Genomic DNA, 16,856 nt, shown 5'->3' on the forward strand with positions numbered 1-16,856 from the left:
TAACAAACTGTTATTTTGTGAGTTTTTTCGCATTGTTTGTATCCTATTTTGTACATAATGTTGCTGCTACCACCTTTTATGACCGGAAAGAGCTTCTGGATATGTTGAACAGCGATTACTCATCTCAAACTGGACAAAGATTTTTTCTGTAATGAGTCCGAAGCAAAGGATATACTGCTTCTCCGAGACCAGGCCCAAATCCACGAATTACGTGGATTCACAACCTCACCTTGGAGGACAATGGTGTGTTCTGTTGCAGAGTTTGGGCCGATAGGTATTCTCCTATACATGTTTTTCCTTCATTGTACTGCGTCTCAAGAACAAGCAGGCTTACTCCTGATCTTACCTAAACACTGATCTTACCTAAACACCGATCTTACCTAAACACCGATCTCACCTAAACACCAATCTCACCTAAACACCGATCTCACCTAAACACCGATCTCACCTAAACACCGATCTCACCTAAAGACTTGACCTTTCCCATATTTACCTTTCCTATCATTAGGAACACCTGCTCTTTCTTTGGCATAGACTGAGCAGGTGAATCCAGTGTAGATGAAGGGGAGGAGACAGGTTAAATAAGGATTTTTAAGCCTTGAGACAATAGAGACATTAATTGTGTATGTGTACCATTCAGAGGGTGTATGAGCAAGACAACATATTTGTGCCTTTGAACGGGGTATGGCAGTAGGTGCCACCCAAAGAATTGGATTGCATTGGATTCAACATGTGTCAGCATCCCTGTGGAATGCTTTTGACATCTTGTAGAGTCCATGTTAGGTAGGTGTTCCTAAATGTTTTGTACACTCAGTATATATCAGTCTTTAAATGCATTGATAATAATTTTCAGGTTTTATTTTGACAAATAACAATTGACTGTGTAAATTACTATTGAGGGAATAATCTGAAAAATATTACCAGCCTGTCACTATATCTCTTCCTTCAGCCCTAGATCTTAATGAGTTTTACATGATAAGTATGCAGTGATATAGAGAACAATATGGAAAGTAGTTGTAAGAGAAACCACTGGCATGGTAAATCTGATAATATAAGTAATATAAGAGTTTGTCCCAATATTAATTTATGTCCTATATATCTAATTGGGTGTCCGTGGGTCTTTCTGTGTGTGTGTGTGTGTTTGTTTCTAGGAGAAAGGGGAGGTAAGACCACAAACACTTTTCAATAATGTGTGTGTGTGTGTGTGTGTGTGTGTGTGTGTGTGTGTGTGTGTGTGTGTATGTTTATGCAGTGCCTCCAGCATATGTGAGGACCCGGTGTCCTTCAGATCCTGTTAGAGACCAGAGAACACAGGCTCTTATATCAAACCCCTGAGGACACAGCACCAGCCATACCCCCAATTTTAGCGATTATTTACATTAAAAAATACCTAAAGTTGTATTACAAAAGTAGTTTCAAATGTTTTGGCAAAGTTTACAGGTAACTTTTGAGATATTTTGTAGTCACATTGCGCAAGTTGGAACCAGTGTTTTTCTGGATCAAACGTGCCAAAAAATTGACATTTTGGATATATCGACAGAATTAATCGAACAAAAGGACCATTTGTGATGTTTGTGGGACATATTGCAGTGCCAACAAAAGAAGCTTGTCAAAGGTGAGGCATGAATTATATTTTTATTTCTGTGTTTTGTGCAGCGCCTGCAGGGTTGAAATATGCTTTTCTCTCTTTGTTTACGAAGGTGCTATCCTCAGATAATAGCATCGTTTGCTTTTGCCAAAAAGCCTTTTTGAAATCTGACATGTTGGCTGGATTCACAACAAGTGTAGCTTTAATTTGCGATCTTGCATGTGTGATTTAATGAAAGTTTGATTTTTATAATTTATTTGAATTTGGCGCTCTGCATTTCCCCTGGCTTTTGGCCAAGTGGGACGCTAGCTTCCGACATATCCCAGAAAGGTTAACCCCCGAGGACACGGCACCAGCTTAACCCCCGAGGACACGGCACCAGCTTAACCCCCGAGAACACGGCACCAGCTTAACCCCCGAGGACACGGCACCAGCTTAACCCCCGAGGACACGTCACCGGGTTAACACCCGAGGACACGGCACCAGGTTAACCCCCGAGGACACGGCACCAGCACCACACTGAACACTGAGAAATTGATAATAAAAGACTGTGGGCCTGTTGTTAGACTTCAGTGCGACTTTTGACATTATTGACCATAGTCTGCTGCTGGAAAAACGTATGGGTTATGGCTTTAGACCCCTGCTTTATTGTGGATAAAGAGTTACCTGTCTATCAGAACACAGAGGGTGTTCTTTAATGGAAGCCTCTCTGACATAATCCTGGTAGAATTCCCCAGGGCAGCTGTTTAGGCCCCTTACTTTTTTCAATCTTTACTAACGAAATGCCACTCACTGGCTTTGAGTAAAGCCAGGCTGTCTATGTATGCGGGTGACTCAACACTATCCATGTCTGCTACTACAGCGACTGAAATGACTGCAACACTTAACAAAGAGCTGCAGTTAGTTTCAGAATGGGTGGCAATGAAAAAGTTAGTCCTAAATAGTTCCAGATGAGTGTTCAGTAGCCCTCTTGTGGTTCAGCTCTGCAAGTACATGGTTACATTCTATTCCAGTCAGTATCACATCTTGAGGTCTTTTTTATTTAACTAGGCAAGTCAGTTAAGAACAAACCTTTCTGATCTCCCCATCCTGGATCCGGGATCGTGAATACAGACTCAAGCTCATTACCATAACGCAACGTTAACTATTCATGAAAATGGCAAATGAAATGAAATAAATATGCCATCTCTCAAGCTTAGCCTTTTGTAAACAACACTGTCATCTCAGATTTTCAAAATATGCTTCTCAACCATAGGAAAACAATAATTTGTGTAAAAGTAGCTAGCTAGCGTAGCATTTAGCGTTAGCATTAGCGTTAGCATCCAGCACGCAACATTTCAACAAAAACATAAAAGCCTTCAAATAAAATAATTTACCTTTGAAGAACTTCGGATGTTTTCAATGAGGAGACTCTCAGTTAGATAGCAAATGCTCAGTTTTTCCAAAAAGATTCTTTGTGTATTAGAAATAGCTCCGTTTTGTACATCACATTTGGCTACCAAAAAAAAATGAAAATTCAGTCCTCAAAACGCAAACTTTTTTCCAAATTAACTCCATAATATCGACTGAAAACATGGCAAACGTTGTTTAGAATCAATCCTCAAGGTGTTTTTCACATATCTCTTCGATGATATATCGTTCGTGGAAGCATGGTTTCTCCTCTCAATCAAATGGAAAAATACTTGCACCTGGCTTTGCGCACCAATTTCGACGCAGGACACCAGGCGGACACTTGGAAAATGTAGTCTCTTATGGTCAATCTTCCAATGATATGCCTACAAATACGTCACAATGCTGCCGACATCTTGGGGAAACGGCAGAAGGTCTAAGCTTATTCCTGTCGCATTCACAGCCATATAAGGAGACATTAGAAAACAGAGCTTCAGAAATTCTGCTCATTTCCTGTTTGACGTTTCATCTTGGTTTCGCCTGTAGAATGAGTTCTGGGGCACTTGCAGACAATATCTTTGCAGATTCTGAAACTTCAGAGTGTTTTCTTTCCAAAACTGTCAAGAATATGCATAGTCGAGCATCTTTTCGTGACAAAATATCGCGCTTAAAACGGGAACGTTTTTTATCCAAAAATGAAATAGCGCCCCTAGAGATGCAACAGGTTTTAAGAACAAATTCTTATTTACAATGACGGCCTAGGAACAGTGTGTTAACTGCCTTGTTCAGGGGCAGAATTTGTACCTTGTCAGCTCAGGTATTTGATCTTGCAAACTTTCGGTTACTAGTCCAACGCTCTAACCACTAGGCTACCTACCGCCCCGTCTTCCTCATGTATCTTACCTAATTCTGGGTTGTGGTGAAACTCACCTTCATGAGATGAATTTGGAACAACTTGTGTTCTGTGAAAAAAACATTTATTTCCTTCTCTTCAACATGAAAATGAAGTCTGATTAGTTATAGGCTGAACCATTCACTGTATTCAGTCATTCTACACTCCCAACCACATTGATTGAATCAATGAAAACATAGTCTAAAACACGTCTAAATCTTATGATAAACAAAGTTTATTATACATTTTCCATATGTTCATGGACTTGCTACATAATAAATCAAATGTATATTCATGGCATACTGCGGTTCAAAACATGCCGGCAAGCAGTTTCCAAAAGATGGAGTTCTTCAGTAAACACAGCACACATAAAAACAATCATGGCTGAAACCATAGAGATGTAAACATAGCCAACCTTTTCATAACAGCTTTGGAAGGCTTTCAGCATGTCACAAACTCCATGTGACTGTGAAATGAATACAATATGCTAAACAAAGCCAAGCGTAAAGCGAGTAGGCTAAGTGCCATCAGGGGGGGAAGTAAGGAGTGCAGGGATTGCAACATGCAAGTGCCGTGAAATATTGTTCTGTCTGTAGTTCTCTGTACTCCTCTACAAACGTTGTCAATCTAATTTACAAACGTTGTCTTTATAATACATTTCTGTTTTGCTCCAAATAGCTTACCTATCTTTACGCATGCTGTGAGCTAACAGTGATGAGTATAGCTTGAGTGAGACATTCAAAAATACATTCGGGGGCACATTTTGTGAGATTTGCACTGTTCAAATGCTCCTGTAAGGCTGGAACACCACTCCCCCATAAAATACATCCAAGGCATTTGAGAAGTATGTAACAAGCATTTATGATATTTTAGCTGAGTAAATTGTGTTGCCAGTTGAACCTCGGAAATATAATTGTTTTGGGTCTTCTGAGTCTTTTCATTCAGTATGACAGGAGTACAGATAACGTCACTGGGACATTAACAAGGCAGTTCCTGAAAAGCTCATTTCACTCATTCATACTCCTTGATAATGTTAATTTGACCTCATGCATCACTGCATTTAAAAGTGTTTGAAGGTTGCTATCTATTTGAGGATTAATTTAACAATTTTGTGGGGGAATAATTTAACAATGTATATATATATATATTTATCTCTGGATGAGCCTATTTCAATCCAGTTGCAGACTGGATCTTTCAATCATTGTGCACAATACCAAGTGTGAATGAAAAAAAAATGTATTCCGCTAGTAGTTCATACGTGTGTACCTTTACCCTCAATATTTGTCTAGATATCCTGATCGGCACTGGATGAAAATGGAGGGAAAACACCAGCAAGAATATTGGCAGAGTGAAGGGATGTTTTTGACAGAACGAATGTACAACGTTACACATACACTATTCTTTATTTTTACTATTTTCTACATTGTAGAATAACAGTGAAGACATCAAAACTATGAATCAACACATTTGGAATCATGTAATAAACAAAAAAGTGTTAAACAAATCAAAATATATTTTACATTTGAGATGCTTCAAAGTAGCCACCCTTTGCCTTGATGACAGTTTTGCACACTCTTGGCATTCTCTCAACCAGCTTCATGAGGTAGTCACCTGGAATGCTTTTCAATTAACAGGTGTGCCTTCTTAAAAGTTCATTTGTGGAATTTCTTTCCTTCTTAATGCTTTTGAGCCAATCAGTTGTGTTGTGACAAGGTAGGGGTGGTATACAGAAGATAGCCCTATTTGGTAAAAGTCCATATTATGGAAAAAAACCTCTCTTTAAGTGCAGTCGCAAAAACCATCAAGTGCTATAATGAAACAAGCTCTCATAAGGACAGCCACAGGAATGGAAGACACAGAGTTACCTCTGCTGCAGAGGATAAGTTCATTCAAGTTACCAGCCTCAGAAATTGCAGGCCAAATAAAGTGTTCAACAGACACATCTCAACATCAACTGTTCAGAGGTGACTGTGTGAATCAGGTCTTCATGGTCGAATTGCTGCAAAGAATCCACTACTAAAGAACACCAATAATAAGAAGAGACTTGCTTGGGCCAAGAAACACAAGCAATGGACATTAGACCGGTGGAAATGTGTCGTTTGGTCTGGAGTCCAAATTGGAGATTTTTGATTCCAACCGCCGTGTCTTTGTGAGATGTGGTGTGGGTGAACAGATCTCCGCATGTGTGGTTCCCACCGTGAAGCATGGATGAGGAGTGATCGTATTGGGGTACTTTGCTGGTGACACTGTCTGTGATTTATTTAGAATTCAAGGCACACTTAACCAGCATGGCTACCACAGCATTCTACAGCGATATGCCATCCCATCTTCTTTTGGCCTATTGGGACTATAATTTGTTTTTCAACAGGACAATGACTCAACACACCTCCTGGCTGTGTAAGGACTATTTGACCAAGAAGGAGAGTGATGGAGTGCTGCATCAGATGACCTGGCCTCCATAATCACCCAACCTCAACCCAATTGAGATGGTTTGGCATGAGTTGGACCGCAGAGTGAAGGAAAAGCTGGCAACAAGTGCTCAGTAAATGTGGGAACTCCTTCAAGACTGTTGGAAAAGCATTCCAGGTGAAGCTGGTTGAGAGAATGCCAAGAGTGTGCAAAGCTGTCATCAAGGCAAAGGGTGGCTATTTGAAGAATCTCAAATATTAAATATGTTTTGATTTGTTTAACACTTTTTTGGTTACTACATGATTCCATGTGTGTTATTTCATAGTTGTTATGTCTTTACTATTGTTCTACAATGTAGAAAATAGTTTGTATTTTTAAACCTTGAATGAGTAGGTGTTCCAAAACTTTTGACCGGTAGTGTACGTCCGTACATGATTTTTCCTTTGAAAATACAACAATGAAACATTACACAACAAATCCATTTGAAACATAATTACCCAAATTATTGCAGCATTAATGGCCTTTTCAAAGGATAACACAGTTTGTTGAATGTCCCCATGTTGGCTCACATGAAATATCATGTCAAAGTGTGTTCAGCAGTGAGAAGCCTGTCCTGTGCAGCATTGGGAAGGAAGCCTGTCTTGTGTTCAGCAGTGGGAAGCCTGTCTTGTGTTCAGCAGTGTGAATGAAGCCTCTCCTGTGTTCATCAGCCTGTCCTCTATTCAGCAGTGGGAAGCTTGTTCTGTGTCCAGCAGTGTGACGTCTGTCCTGTGTGAAGCAGTGTGACGTCTGTCCTGTGTTCCTCAGTGGGAAGTGAGGCAGGCCTGCCTGAATATTTCATTACAATTTTTATCATCTTGAAATTATATTTTATACCAACAAAATATCAAACCTTCCATCTAACTATAGCTGTTGTAATTTTACATTAGTGAAGTATGTTAATGTTTTCAGTTGAGTATCATGTCATTGATCTAGCTGTTAAGTGTTAGTGCATTTGAATAATTGATTCTTAGAAAAACTTTTTTTAGCAAAAATTAATCAAAATTAAAAGCTGTGCAAGGCAAATGCAAGGCATTTGTGCCTAAGTTGCTTCTATAATTCTTACAGGAAATAAATAAACACATCTAAATGATTTGATATATACAAATCAATAAAATACATCTTTACAGATCATATAAAGACTAAACCAAATGTACCTCTACCCATAGAAAGCATCTTTGTGGATATCACAAATGCAATATTGTGGGTATTGAATAGAATATGTACAATATCTTTAGTAAGTAGTGTGATGTAAATACCATCCGTGTTTTTGTACAACAACCACAACAGAATAGTGCACATAGAACTGGTTATCACGTCCCTTTATCCCATAGGACTTATGGACACGAGCCATAATGCTGATAATATTACATTCCTTTGAAATATATGTGTTTAGTTGATCAACCATAATGCAAAACATGTCCTCTGTTGTCCACTGTAAATAATAAGTCATTTGGGATAGAAATACAATACATTTTAGATTCATTGGGAATCTCTTGTGCCACGTATCAAAAACAAAGAGATACAGCAAAAGAACACGAATGTCATAATTTAGATCAAATTCAAGTATATTTTATATAATTATTATTATTTTTGTCATTTAGGAGACACTCTTATCTAGAGCAACGTACAATAGTGAGTGCATACATTTCCACGTTTGTTCGTATTGATGCCCTGTGGGAATTGAACCCACAACCCTGGCACAGCAAGTGCTGTGCTCTACCAGCTGAGCCACACTGGACCTGTTTCTTCTGTGTGATAACTCTTTAACCATCTCAATCATAATATAGAAGGTTGGCAATTAATCTGCATTCCATTCCAGGGTCAGATATTTTTTTAAATCACTGGCAAACTTAACCTTGATGAGTGTGTGAATACATGAGAACAAATGTGTGTGCTGTAAGTCAAGTTGCTGCAAACCTTCCGAGTATGAAAAACTACAGGCGCTTTCTCAGTAAAACTGCTGGAGTGTGGTCTGATAAACCTTTTCTCTCACTCTACGTTGCAGTCATTTAAGAGGAGCTGGATGACTCTGCTCTCACATGTACCATTGGTGGTAGCAGCGGGCTCACACCCAGCATATCGGCCTCTCAGCTCTGAACTCCAAGGCAGAGTCACCATGGCCCCATTTATATGAGGTTCCAATTTTGGCCTACTTGGATCCTGACCACCCTCGGTCCCCGTAAGCGCCTTCCCCGGTGGCCGAGTTGGGTGAGGGGGCGCAGAGGTCGGAGTCAGTGTCGGACTCACCTTCTGCGATGTAGGGCCTTACCTTGGCGCAGCGGGCTACGCCACTGAAATAGCTGTTGTTCAGGAAGTCCAGGTTCTCCTTGGACTGGGAGATGCTGAAGCCACTGAAGGAGCGCTCCAGCTCCTCGTGGTCCACTGAGGGGATAGAGATGGACGTGTCGCTGTCTGGCTTGCCCTCTCTATCCCCCTCGCCACTGCCTCCACCTCCTCCACCACCACCTCCTCCACCACCGCTGTTGCGGTGGGATCCCCGATTGCTCCCGTTGTGGCCTCCAGAGGAGCGCTCGTGGGCCGGCGGAGGAGGGATACGGACCAAGGAGTGATCACCTACAGGAGAGGGTAAGTTGCCTTGGCTAGGCTGGTGGAACTCGCTGACGTTGTGCTGCTGCCAGGAGGTGGAGGGTGGGCAGTGGACCCCCGGGCCGGAGCAGGATGGCGGTGGGTCAAAGTTCTTCTGTCCGATAGAGCTGTTGGATCGGATGATCTTGGTGATGGAGCCACTCTTCTCCATGTGGTCCACAGGGCTGTGGTAGGGCGGTGCTGGTTCGGGCTCCTTGGACCCAAAGTAGGCGTCCGTCTCCGACTGGGAGATGCCCATGCGCTGGATGTAGATGTTCACCAAGAAGTCCAGCTTCCTTTCCATTGACATGACCTGCTCAGAAGGGAAGACACCATGGTGTGATGGACAGTTGGAAAGCCCAAGTGAAACAAAGGTATACAATGAATACTGCCATCACCAGATAACAGTATACCTTACCTGTTTCTCCATTTTCCCTAGGCGCCCCATCATGCTTGTGTCCTCTTCAACCCCACTGTCAGTGGTTCCTTTGGGACGGTCTTTATCTGTGATTGGAGTACCTCGACCAACAATCTGGTCAACTCTACCGATTCAAAACACAAACAGGTGACGTCTGTCTAGTATCAAGCCAATAGAGTTGAAGAAAACCTACTTGAAATTGACACCTTATATCACCTTAAAAATGTATACCACAACAAAACAAAAACACTTACAGTACTATATTCTACTCTAAAATAATCGCTGACCTTCAACTCAGGTCCACGGTATAACAAGTGGAAGTGTATAATCTGACAATATCTGATCCTACTGCAAGAGGTAGAGGACTGCAGGTGTTGAGAGGAGAGTGCCACATACTCGGGTACAGCTCTCGCCTTCCTAGCGCTGAGCACAGTGGGAGTCAGACAGGCTCATGCATGGGATGGCATGGCATAACATGTATTACAGCGTGTTCAGACAACGGATAAGTGGAGCAGGAGTAGTAGGAGGAGGAGGAGGACCTAGGTAGGGCCTTGGAGGATGCAGGGTTAGTTTTCTTTATTTCAACTACTCATCAGTGCCATTCATGGGCTCTTGAACCCCAGCAAGACAATACAGAAACACGTTACTTCAAGTTGAGGTTATAACGAAGGTCTTAAAAACCCTTGGAAGTTTCTAGAGATGGTAGGTTGCCATACATGGTCTGCTTCATAACATTGTTAAGCCAGTTGCCAAAGTGTACGGCAAGTTGTCATGACACGGGTTCTATGACTGCTAAGGTTCTGTAGGTATACTGAAAGGTTCTGTAGGCATTATGAGAGGTGCTGTAGGCATTATGAGAGGTTCTGTAATCATTATGAAAGGTTCTGTAATCATTATGAAAGGTTCTGTAGGCATTATGAAAGGTTCTGTTGGCATTATGAAAGCTTTGAGTAAAGTGTTAATCAAATGTGTACACTAAAAGTGGAGGTTGATTCAAGTAAAGTTTCACTGAAAAAATTGCTTGGACATATTGGATCAGCTAAAGCACCATGAACCTTGTAAAAACCATCCACAACATCTACACTAGCTTTAACTCTGACTGAGGCCTACTTATACAGATGTAGGATCTTCATTTGATCACCCTGTTGCAGGATACATTTTCTGCAATGCAGGATATTTAAAACGTGTATTGTTTTAAGGTTTAAAAAGGCTTCTGAAGTTTTTAATTTCTACTTGAAATGTCAGGCTTGATTTTCCCTTAGGATAAATGTATCAACCCCTACAAAAATGTCTAACTATAATCCACATAATATTTCACATTTCCTGTTGCTGTAGAATTATTTTCCTGCTGTAGCAAAGGCTCAAATTAAGATCCTACATCTGAAAGAGGGTTAGCAATGAACTACCATTTTAAACATCTGAATAAGAGAGAAATATCCTCAGTATAAAAATATTATTCATAGAACTGTTTCATAGTCAGGTAAAACATGCTCACCAATTTCCCAACCATCCCAGGCGGCCAAGATTAGAAAACTATGCAAACTTCTGAAATGAACTTTGTTTTTATTTGATTTGATTTTGTGCATCGTGTGGCATGCTTCAATACGCCTCATGCCAACATGCATCCGAAACCAGAGAATAAACTATACTGTTCATAGTCGCCTCATAGGTCATAAGGAGTAGCTGTATCTTATTATTTTGATGTATAAGCTCTTCATTGTCAATGTATTGCAAGCCATTCAGCTCAACACTTTTTTTGTTCGGCTACTTGACTTGAATACTTACCTACAGTATATGAGCTCCTCCTATGTCCTACGGGAGCATTTACCATATTCTTAACTATTGGATAAACCAAGTTAGTCTTCTTTAACTTTTATTCTACTTGTATTAATTCTCTAGTAAAATCATTGCAGTATAGGGCAAGAAAAATGAGAAGAAACAAAATGACACGTGTTATACTGTATGTGAATACAATGTATATACTATCTATTCAACCGATTACAATGTATATACTATCTATTCAACCGATTACAATGTATATACTATCTATTCAACCGATTACAATGTATATACTATCTATTCAACCGATTAGCACTCAAAGAGAATATGAGTCAATGAGTTTCAGTAGTTCTTTACTGAGAATAACTCATTAATTGCTGCTTGCGGTAAGATATTTGCCACTTTGATAAAGTCACTCCTCTTTATAGACACAGCTCGTCACATACAGTAGGCCGAGTCAAAGAATGGTTTCCGCTGCGTGTCAACAGAATGGATAAGGAACTCAGGAGAATCTCTTGACGAGAGAGAGGCAGTCTGGGCTAACCTAGGAGAGTATTTGGGTGACTCTTTGGGTCCATCAGATGAATACTTCTTATGGCGTGGAGTTGAGGGTCCATGGGGACCAACAATCATATCTATCCTGGCAAAGTGAATAGAGAAGACACCAGCACAATGCAGGATGAAGGCGCAACACTGACGAGTCCGACAAGCGCACATGAAATTAACGAAACCAAAACAACAGAACCAGGAGACGAAAGACAAGGACAAATATGATTTTCCAAAAGGATGTTTTTTCATTTGGTAAAATAATCACAGACTACAGCTGTATGATATGACAGTGAAGCCATCATTTAAAAAAATAGTGAGGAGATTTTGATATGAACATTTTTCTGTTATAAGTAGGAATATATTTACATATAGTGGGGCAAAAAAGTATTTAGTCAACCACCAATTGTGCAAGTTCTCCCACTTAAAAATATGAGAGAGGCCTGTAATTTTCATCATAGGTACACTTCAACTATGACAGACAAAATGAGAAAAAAAAATCCTGAAAATTACATTGTAGGATTTTTAATGAATTTATTTGCAAATTATGGTGGAAAATAAGTATTTGGAGCGAGAGAGAAGGAGAGAGGGAGGGTATCTTGCCTGGACTGGAGGTTTTTGATGCGGGCCAGCATGTCCAAGTGGCCGGCTGAATACTGCTCTATGACGTCCATCACGTCGTACGGCCTCAGGCTCTCTTTGAACTTCCTCTTGGAGACCATGAACCTCATAATGCTGATGAAGGGAGAGATGTTTTAGATATGGACACAACCTCAAGGGGACATTTCATAGATGTTTGATCGTTCTACTAGGGTTGGGGGGAATTATGTGGGGCATGAGACATCTTAATGAACTTTATACATGTCTGTATAACAGCGTATTCTAGTGCTGGTCTAAACAATAATACAGATCAAATGAGAGATTGAGTTTGTGACCTGACTAGGATTGTAAAATTACAGTAATGTCTTTAACGTTCCCAAACTCCCAGAAATCCCAGTTAAAAGATTCCCAGAAATCCCAGTTGAAAGATTCCCAGAAATCCCAGTTGAAAGATTCCCAGAATCAGGAGTGAATAAGCTGGAAATATAGACCTGGGAATTTTGGAAAAGTTACAGATATTTTGCAACACTAGAACTGAGCCAGACCCACTCTGAAAGACAACACTTGTCTTGGCTTACCAAATGGCCCTGATGGAGACCTTGAGTCCGGGAGTTAAGTCCTGAGGGACAAACTCACAGTGGCAGCTCTTATTGTCGTCCGCTATGTCCTCACCAGGGAGGCTGGCTTCTACGAAACACAACAAGCACATGACAGCTCCGGTGTTAGTGTGTTCCTGTGGGATGGAAACGCTGAGCTGTCATCTGCACTCTCATTCCATCTTTTAGGATGTCAGTCTGCATGGAACCAAGCGAAGGCAAGGCACGGCCATTAACTTGCACAGCCCAGGGTTACAGTGTGGGATTGGGAGCCGGGTCGAATCGAGGGCAGGTTAATGGCAGTGTCGGTTCATCTCATTGGCCAATGCAGGATAAGTTAAAGGAAAGGGGAGGGCATAGTGGTACCAGTTAGAGGTTAAGGGGTTCATCTTACTACTGTGGCCCAAAAATATAAATGTGTGGCGTGCCGTGCCGAAGCCAGTGTGCTCTTGTCTGAAGCTACGCTAGAAGCTAGCATCCTCAGCAGGACAGGCCTCTGCAGTGTGCTCTTGTCTGAAGCTACGCTAGAAGCTAGCATCCTCAGCAGGACAGGCCTCTGCAGTGTGCTCTTGTCTGAAGCTACGCTAGAAGCTAGCATCCTCAGCAGGACAGGCCTCTGCAGTGTGCTCTTGTCTGAAGCTACGCTAGAAGCTAGCATCCTCAGCAGGACAGGCCTCTGCAATGTGCTCTTGTCTGAAGCTACGCTAGAAGCTAGCATCCTCAGCAGGACAGGCCTCTGCAGTGTGCTCTTGTCTGAAGTTACGCTAGAAGCTAGCATCCTCAGCAGGACAGGCCTCTGCAGTGTGCTCTTGTCTGAAGCTACGCTAGAAGCTAGCATCCTCAGCAGGACAGGCCTCTGCAGTGTGCTCTTGTCTGAAGCTACGCTAGAAGCTAGCATCCTCAGCAGGACAGGCCTCTGCAGTGTGCTCTTGTCTGAAGCTACGCTAGAAGCTAGCATCCTCAGCAGGACAGGCCTCTGCAGTGGACCACAGCCTAGTCAATCAGCAGTTTGAGACAGTCAAGTTCTAGGTGTACAGATGCAGGATCTTAATTTGATAACTTTTGTTGCTGAGAATTTTCCTGCACAGCAGGAAATGCACACTTATAGTATATTTGAGGTTTAAAAAGGCTTTGAAAGTTTGTAATTTCCACTTTAAAATGTCTAACGAAAAATCAACCCCTACAAAAAATGTCCATGACTTGTAATTCCATTTCCTGTTGCTGCAGGATTATGTTCCTGCCGTTGCAATCTGCCTCAAATGAAGATCCTACATCTGGTCTATACAGAGAAAGTTGTTTAAGGTGTTTCAATCTGCAGAATGCAATATGACAGAAGGGGGGGACTATGTATCTACAGTGCAAAACATGGATGCTCAATAAGCAGTTATATTCAAGCTATAGCAGGACAGCTAACTCTGTGATCAAATGATCTTGCTATATCTTCAACTAAACTAATAGTGAAAACAGTGCGCCAGTATAACATTGTAAACTGTCCGCACTGTATATCATTCATTATAATTAGCATAGAATATTTCTGATACTCCTTTCTGTATCAAACTTTTTTATGTGCGGCTGAGTCACTACACTTACTGGTCTTTTGACTTGGAAGTCGGAGGCAGAGGAGTGTGGATCTTTGCTTGTGCAGTCACACATTTCACTTTCAATTATTGTAATGAATTAGTTTTCTATTTTGGGGCTCTGAAAGGCCAGACTCAAGTTGGCAATTTACCAAGGTTCAGACTGCACTTGTGAAAGGGCTGAGAAAATCGCTCCCTCTATAATTCATTGTTGGTGCTGTATTTGAGAGAGTACACAGTAGACTTCTCACTTTTTAAGACCATAATGGTTTTATGGTGTGTCAGTGGCTTTGTTATTCTTCGGGAAGTATTTAGACCCCTTGACTTTTTTCACATTTTGTTAAGTTACAGCTTTTATTCTAAAATGGATTAATTCCTCAGCAATCTACATTTCAATACCCCATAATAACAAAGCGAAAACTGGTTTTTAGAAATTTTAGCAAATGTATAACCATTTCAAAACAGAAATACCTTTTTCACATAAGCATCCAGACCCTTTACTATGAGACTCAAAATTGAGCTCAGGTGCATCCTGTTTCCATTGATCATCCTTGAGATGTTTCTACAACTTGATTGGAGTCCACTGGTGGTAAATGCAATTGGTTGGACATGATTTGGAACAGCACACACCTGTCTATACAAGGTCCCACAGTTGACAGTGCCATGTCTGAGAAAAAACAAAGCCACGAGGTCGAAGGAATTGTCCATAGAGCCCCGAGACAGGATTGTGTCGAGGCACAGATCTGGGGAAGGATACCAAAAAATGTCTGCAGAGTTGAAGGTCCCCAAGAACACAGCGGCCTCCATCATTCTTAAATGTAAGAAGTTTGAAACCACCAAGACTCATCCTAGAGCTGGTCTCTTGGTCAAACTGAGCAATCGTGGGAGAAGGACCTTGGTCTGGGAGGTGACCGAGAACCTTATGGTCACTCTGACAAAGCTCTAGAGTTCCTCTGTGGAGATGGGAGAACCTTCCAGAAGGACAACCATCTCTGCAGCACTCCACTAATCAGGCCTTTATGGTAGTGGCTAGACGAAAGCCACTCCTCAGTAAAAGGCACATGACAGCCCGCTTGAGGTTTGCCAAAAAGGCATCTAAAGACTGACTATGAGTAACAAGATTCTCTGGTCTGATGAAACCAAGGTTGAAATCTTTGGCCTGAATGCCAAGCGTCACGTCTAGAGGAAACCTGGCACCATCCCTACGGTGAAGCATTATGGTGGCAGCATCATGCTGTGGAGATGTTTTCAGCGGCAGGGACTGGGAGACTAGTCAGGATCGAGGGAGAGATGAACTGGGCAAAGTACAGAGAGATCCTTGATGAAAACCTGCTCCAGAGCACTCAGGACCTCAGACTGTGGCGAAGGTTCACCTTGCAACAGGACAACAACCCTAAGCACACAGCCAAGTCAACACAGGAGTGGCTTCGGGACAAGTCTCTGAATGTCTTTGAGTGGCCCAGCCAGAGCCCGGACTTGAACCTGACCGAACATCTCTAGAGAGACCTGAAAATAGCTGTGCAGCAACGTTCCCCATCCAACCTGAAAGAGCTTGAGAGGATCTGCAGAGAAGAATGGGAGAAACTCCCCAAATACAGGTGTGTCAAGCTTGTAGCGTCATACCCAAGAAAACTCAGTTCTGTAATCGCTGCTAAAGGTGCTTCAACAAGTACTGAGTGAAGGGTCTGAATACTTATGTAAATGTAATGTTTCAGTTTTTTATTTTAATAAATTAGCAAAATTGTCTAAAAACCTGTTTTCGCTTTGTCATTATGGGGTAGTGTGTGTAATTTGATGATGAAAAAAATAAATGTAATACATTTTAGATTAAGGCTGTAACATAACAAAATGTGGAAAAAGTCAACGGGTCTGAATACTTTCCAAAGGCACTGTATCTAGTATAATCAAATACTAAATGTCTGTGTGAACTCAGAACTCAATAAATATAAAGCAGATATCTGTATTGACAACAAAAAAAGTGAGCTTGAACTTGCCTTATGAAGGTGTGAATAGTTTTTGGTCACAGCATTGACCTATCCCAGTTTCACTCCAACAGCCAAAAACATTGTGCTCTTAATGCCAACTAAACAACAGATCCATGAAAATGCAACACATCTTCCCCAACATGGCTTCCATTTTAAGGGGAGGGAGGAGAACAAGTGTCACTGTTCTGTAGTGCTGTGTTTAAGGGCCCTTAGTAGGCGCCAAAGGCTGACTGACTCTGTGAGATTGGATGGTTTCCTTCATGCAGGTTAGAATGAGCAGCGGCAGCCATTTTGAGTTGAGTGCATGGCTTTGGGCTGTTGCTTCGAGTTGGAGTGGTCTATTATGGAAATGACGGGACCCGCCCACTACTGTGCTCATGGAATGGGTCTAAGAGCTGGGCATGCATTCTATTGCTTATATCATATAAACAGTAGGTTCTATTGGTTTT

At 41.5% G+C, this 16,856-nt stretch overlaps 1 protein-coding gene across 1 annotated transcript in view; it reads right to left on the minus strand.

Moving 5' to 3' along the window:
• Positions 1–4,707: 4,707 nt before the first annotated feature.
• Positions 4,708–16,856, minus strand: part of LOC110528538 (potassium voltage-gated channel subfamily KQT member 2-like) — a 59,363-nt gene continuing 47,214 nt past the window's right edge. Inside the window, exons 12-16 of the mRNA XM_090241892.1 lie at positions 12,828–12,936; positions 12,253–12,384; positions 11,648–11,743; positions 9,325–9,448; positions 4,708–9,219 (exon numbers count right to left, since the gene is read on the minus strand). Coding sequence (XP_090098018.1) covers positions 8,470–9,219; positions 9,325–9,448; positions 11,648–11,743; positions 12,253–12,384; positions 12,828–12,936 — 1,211 coding nt within the window. The 3' untranslated portion in view covers positions 4,708–8,469. The remainder of the gene's footprint in view (positions 9,220–9,324; positions 9,449–11,647; positions 11,744–12,252; positions 12,385–12,827; positions 12,937–16,856) is intronic.

Source organism: Oncorhynchus mykiss, chromosome 7 (assembly GCF_057628025.1).
Source record: "Oncorhynchus mykiss isolate SJ-2025 chromosome 7, ASM5762802v1, whole genome shotgun sequence".
NCBI lineage: Eukaryota > Metazoa > Chordata > Actinopteri > Salmoniformes > Salmonidae > Oncorhynchus > Oncorhynchus mykiss.